Here is a 6,188-nt window from a genome sequence, read left to right as displayed (position 1 = left end):
CAATTCCATCAGCTTTACTGGCAGCTCTTTTAAACCCAGTGAAGTCTAACTGGCCAGCTAAAGGCAACTAGAGATGAGTAAGACAGGTGTTCTTGCTGTGATTTATAACATTCTAGAACAAATTAGACAAACAGAAATGATTCCTTTTTTGTGAGGAAGAGGGAAAAAAAGTACTTATAAAGTGACTTGGGTATTCAGAAGAAGGAGAATTTGTGTAGCAATGGTGTGGGTCGCTGGTGAGTCAGAGTGGAAGTGGGTGGCAAAAGAGGAAAGGAACTGAGAAAGACTAGAAGAGGAAGAGGAAGAAATGAGAGTCGTCATATATCTTGAACACACATCTTGCCAGGCCTAGAAGTGGCTGTATGTGAGCTGTGAATGCCACAGAGGCAAGAAGTCCTTTATTTGCTGCCCCCTACTAACATTGTATATACAGACACTTCATAAATGCCAAGAAAATCATGACTGAGTGTGAGGTGGACACTGCCCACTGGGGACAATAATTTTTGTCCACAGAGGAAAATCTCAAGTGTCCAGCATCTGCTTTTTTGCTATTTCTGCTTAACTACAATCATGATGTGAGTTTCAGACAAAAACTTTTGTGAATTTTCAGCTGAAGAATTTCTAGCCCACCTCCGCTAGCTAAGATACTCCACCAGGATCTAGAATGGTCTTATTTTAAAATTTTCTACTGTGCTTCTGAGGGTAAGCTTCTCGAAGTACAGAAATGCCAGTCCTTGTAATGGGAGAATTCTGTTGTTCAGGGTGGTAATCCTCTGACTGAGGTAGAAACCGAGCTTAGGCAATAGCAAGGCTACCACTGAGTTACAGAGAGGGCTGGGGTCCCTCCAGAACAGACAGGGCAGAAAAGCCAGGGCAGGCCAACTGTGAAGGCAGAGACGTATTGGTAACATTTTAAAGGGACAACTCAGGAGTAGAAGTATTTTAGCGTTTTGAAGTTGCAATAATTGTAGTTGCAGCATTTGTGAACATAAATTCGACCCTGGAAACTGTATGTCAGATCTCTGCAGAATCTCTGACACACCAGATACGATAACTGGAGGGTGCCACCTGTAATAAGAAGGAATCAGAGAAAAATCAGCCAGCGATCTAAGTTCTTTAAAGACAAGTCACATGTGGCACTAGTCCTGTCTGTAAACATTTAATAGGGCATCAGGGTAGGTCTGCGGTTGGCTTCCCATCTTGTACTTCCCAAGGGGACTCAGGCAGGGAGAGGAAGACATCACGGGTCCCCTGCAGGAGTTATTTGCCTAAGTTCCCTGGAAAACCTCAACCCTCTGTACTCATGTTTCTTCCTCCTAGCTCGTTTCCCCAAGTCCTCTTCAGTCTGCATGCACAGGGTCCCGTACCCAGGGGTATGTGGCACTTCGGTTCCTCTCTTGAATTTTGACCTTAGCCCGAGATAGATATTTGCTCTCCTAAGAATTTTCTAGGAATCTCACAGCACCTCCCCGGGCCCTCTAACTTACCCTGGAAGATCTTTAAGATCATGCAGCTCTCATAATTCTTAGCAACACAGACTCCAAAGCCTCTTCTACAGTGATCTGTCTGTGTACGAAGGTGGCAGGTTATGCATCTCAGTGGTGTCACTGCTGGAGAGCACAGAGCTGGTGTAAGGCCAGGGGAGGCAGAGACTTAGAAGAAATGGCACCCCACTCCAGCACTCTTGCCTGGAAAATCCCATGGACGGAGGAGCCTGGTGGGCTGCAGTCCATGAGGTCGCTAAGAGTCGGACATGACTAAGCGACTTCAGTTTCCACTTTTCACTTTCATGCATTGGAGAAGGAAATGGCAACCCACTCCAGTGTTTCTGCCTGGAGAATCGCAGGGACGGGGGAGCCTGGTGGGCTGCCGTCTATGGGGTCACACAGAGTCAGACACGACTGAAGCGATTTAGCAGCAGCCTAGCAGCAGACCTATCTAGACCTGGGAGTGGGCTTGCGGGTGTTTGGGATCAGGGAGTGAGCAGTTTGAGCTCTCACCAACTCCACATCCGGAAAAATGTCATTGTGAGAGCAAAAGGATTCTGACCCCCAATTTAGCCCTTTTAACCTGGTAAAAGTGAAGTGTCTACTCTTTTGTGACCCCATGGACTGCTCTCCAGTCTCCTCTGTCCATGGAATTCTCCAGGCAAGAAAACTGGAGTGGGTAGCCATTCCCTTTTCCAGGGGATCTTCCCAACCCTGGGATTGAACTGAAGGCGGATTCTTTACCATCTGAGCCACCAGGGAAGCCCCTTTAACCTGGTAACTTTGAGCAAAGATTTAGCCTCTATGGCATGGATTTTCCGGCTTAAAGATGATTCTGTTAATGCTAACCTGGCTTACTTGGCAGCAGTGTAGATAGAGTGGGATAATAAGGCTGAATGCTTTAAAGTGTTTGACCCATTACTCTGATGGGATTTCTGATATTCATCTCTTAGATATGGTTAGGCGATATAATCTGTTTTGAACTTCAAACTGAATCTATATGAAAGCCTCCTGAATCATATACCATAGTCAGTGCCACTTTATGTGGTACTGTGGGGTGAACTGATTGAAATAAAGTTTACTTTTAAAAAATGCTCCTTAATACACCTATAAGAGAAAGTATCATTTCTTGAGCATCTCGTTTGGGCCATGTTCTCTTTCCTTATTATCTGATTTAATGCTCACAAAAGCCTTGTAACTAAGTATTTCCCCATTTCCCAGATGAGCAACCAGAGAATTTAAGACAGTGACTGAATTATTTTTTAACCTGTCTGATCCCAGTGCATCCAGTATTTTCGTTACTACAATCACTTGTTTGAATATAAAAATCCCTGGTAAGAGTATCAAAACCCTTGATGTCACTAAAGCCAACTATGAAATTATTCACTGCAGACTGACCAGCTCCCTCAGAAAATAGGGCACAGATTTATATATGGGAAGGATGTACCGAAGGATATCTTGCTAAGAGTTTTGATTATGGGGAATGGTAGGGACAGATTGGTAAGGGAGCCCTAGAGGGGCAGCCATAGAGGCTTGAGCCCTTGGTGGGGAACGGTAGAATGTTATAAAGGTCAGACAAGTTGGCACGGAGGCCCAGGGAGCACTCTAAAGGCTGGCTTCCCCTCCCTTATAAATGTAGTCAAGACTCAGCCCAGCCTGGACACCACCCACACATACAGAGTGTCCCAGGGAGCCCCCTCGATCCTGGCTCTGGAGCCCGCTTCTCAAGTCTCTTGACTCACCCAAGGGGCAGCCGAGGAGGAATAAAAGCAACGAGAAGTGTCTGTCCATCTTGACAGAGAAGTCCCTCGCACAGGAAGAAAAGAAGCCAGGGGCAGCACACACAGGCCTGTAGGCTACAAGAGGAAACCTTGCCCTTCATCACAGGGCAGGGATTATTCATGCCTGAGGGGAACCAGGCCCACAGTCATCTCTGGGCACTGCAGTTTCTTGCTTTCTCTGCCTATCACAGAGGATAGTAGTTAAAAAATGTTGGCATTTACATGAAGTTAACTTTTTTTTTGTATATATATATACTATTCATCACAGTAATTATTATTAATGTAGTTATTATTCTTATTCTAATTTCACAGAGAAGGAAGCTAAGGCCTGGTGAGGTCTAGTATCTTTCCCAAGATCACATATCTAGTGACTTATAGTGCCAGGATTCAGAGCAAGATCTTCTCATTCTAGAAGCCATACCTTTAACCATTTTGATTGAATGCCTCTTGGAGGTTTGTTCATACATTCAACTAATATTCATTGAGCACTTTTATTGGCCAAGCACAGTTTCATGTGTGAGAGCAGGGCAACAAATAAGATCAAAAAAAAGCTCACCTAGCTGCACGTCTTATGGGTGAGCAAAAGAAGAGTGAAGGAAGTGAAAAGATGGGATCATCCATGACTAAGCTGGGCCTTCCAATTAGAACTTCTGATGCTCAGCCCAGAACTCTCTCATTTTACCAGAAATCTGTTTCCCAAGGCCAGGAGATATTTACTTTGTAGGGCTGTGAAATCGTCTCTAGGATTATCACATGGCTTGATCTTTTGAGAATTTATATTGTGTATCTGGCCAGTTTGGCCCAGATGCTTTAGGGATCTGTCTCTACAAAAATTAACTCAGGTGAGGTTCACCATGGGTAAACCACTGAAAACTATGACTGGTTCAGGCACTGTCAGTCTCTGACAGTTCACTGACCCATCAGTGAACATATGGTACTTTGGCTAGAGATAATAGGAATCTGCTATCGTGAACTAATTTAATGACATGTTCTTTAGCTGTAGGAACGGTATGTCCTTCAAAATGTCTCAAGTATGACATTTTTAGAGGACAGGTAACAATTGGGTGAAATCAAGCCTTAGCTCAAGTGCCATGAAATTTATGATGTTTCTTTTAAATGAGCACAGTGTTGAGTCCATCTCTGCCTAAGAGAACCATAGGCCTTTAACATGAGTCTGTTCCTTTGAAAATAATTGATTCTAGAATCGAAGTCAACTTTGTGAAGTCTATGAATCCAGTTTTCTATCTTCTATCTTTCAGAAGAAGATGTGAGAAACTGGGATAGCACTTTTCAAGAGTTTCCAAAGGCTTATCAAGAAGGCAAGCTTCTGAGCCTTTGTGTGCCACCTGTTTCCTCTTCTCTATCTTTAAAGAGAGTGACTCTAGAATTAAAGCAAAGGAAGAAGAAATTCTAGGTTAAACCACAGAGGGTTTGCCCAATTTCTATGCTACTGCCTTCAAGGTGCCCTCTGGCAGATATTTTCTGAAAGCCCCACTGAGTTTGGAACCTCTTTCCTATTTCCAGTTAGGACTGTAGAATTTTGCAATGCCACCCACGCACTAGGTTCTCTGATCTTACTTCTCGTCCCTCACCCATCAAATTTTCTCTTGGAAACAATGTACTGTGGTATCTAAAGTAGAATGGATATTTGTAGATGTGAATCTGGAACTCAAAATAGAGGTCAGAGGTAGAGATGTAAAATTGGGCATCATCAGCACGTGGGTGACCTCAAGCTCGAGCTGTGAGAACAGACCCAGTTCTCATGCAGTCTTCAATGACTCAGAACTCAATTAGTTCCCAGCTGCTAACCCACCCAAAGCAAATTAATCAGTTTGTTCTGAAACTGATGGTGTCTCCAAAGTTCATTCCAGAAGAAGCTGTCAGTCTTTCCATCTTTTCCAACACCCAAAGCCCAAGGGAAGCCTTGATGAAACAACATATGACATGATGCTCCCAATTATCATCTTCACAGCTCTTGACCCTTGGATGCCAAAACCACAGCCACAGCTACTCCATCACCAGCTTTCCTGGCCAGGTGCCCTTTCCCACACGTGGCTCCTTTTGACTGAAGTTTCTGACACCTACCCTAGCAAAAGGACCCAGACTGCTCCTTGCCGGGAGCCGGTGAGGCATTCCACTCGTGACAAAGGTCATGAGGAAGGAGCCTCAACATACGCAAAGGTGGGATCGAGCCTCAGGAGTCCCCCCGGATATTCTCAAGCATCTACCCCCCAAAAAACCAGAGTCTGCCTACTTTATTGCTTTGTGCTCTCACCTCTGACTTTACTGGGGGCTGTTCCCTACCACCATCTCACTCTCTCTGTCAAAGAGTTAACTTACAGCTCCAATTAATAAAGTTCCTGGGCAATTAGGAGTGTTTAAATCCAAACCGCTCAGATGGCTCTCTTACTCGCCTGACAAATTTACCCGGACTCCTACAGCTATGCAGATTGTTTACAGTCTCCCAGCCTCGAGAGGCACGGGAAGCTTAAGATATTCAAATAGCTTAGAGCCTCTCAGAGAGTTAGAAACTGTCAGAATAAGACTAGTAAGGGATTTCATTGATGAGCCAATGTTTGTTGCCAAGTTTTCACATCCCCTGAATTGTATCCTTGAATATGTATTAATTAATAGTTGGTATGTAGAAAAAATAAGTAGTGGCCTTGGTGTTAGTAACTTTAGACCCTTAAGGTAATAAATTCTTTCCTTTGTTGTAAACCCATTACACATCCGCCCTATAGGAATGCAATTTTATCTTCGGAAGATGGCGCCAAACCTTAAAATAATTACTCTTAGAGAAAATAAGTCTTTGTTGATAAGTCCTTGTCAAGAGTCATAAAATGTTAATAGGCCTTCTGGCCAGAAGATGATGTAAATCACCTAAACCATTTGTATACGATAAATTTGCAGGAAAGAAACC

General features: G+C 43.8%; 1 protein-coding gene across 1 annotated transcript; it reads right to left on the bottom strand.

The window, feature by feature from the left end:
- Positions 1-925: 925 nt before the first annotated feature.
- On the bottom strand, positions 926-3,278 carry PATE3 (prostate and testis expressed 3). The gene is made up of 4 exons (XM_010829537.1): positions 3,230-3,278; positions 2,001-2,003; positions 1,488-1,610; positions 926-1,068 (listed from the first exon to the last, which is right to left on the bottom strand). Exons 1-4 carry the CDS (start codon positions 3,276-3,278, stop codon positions 926-928), a joined length of 318 nt encoding a protein of 105 aa, XP_010827839.1.
- Between the last annotated feature and the right edge of the window lie 2,910 nt (positions 3,279-6,188).

Source organism: Bison bison, unplaced genomic scaffold (assembly GCF_000754665.1).
Source record: "Bison bison bison isolate TAMUID 2011002044 unplaced genomic scaffold, Bison_UMD1.0 scf7180017864506, whole genome shotgun sequence".
NCBI lineage: Eukaryota > Metazoa > Chordata > Mammalia > Artiodactyla > Bovidae > Bison > Bison bison.
This window is presented reverse-complemented; position numbering and strand designations above follow the sequence as displayed.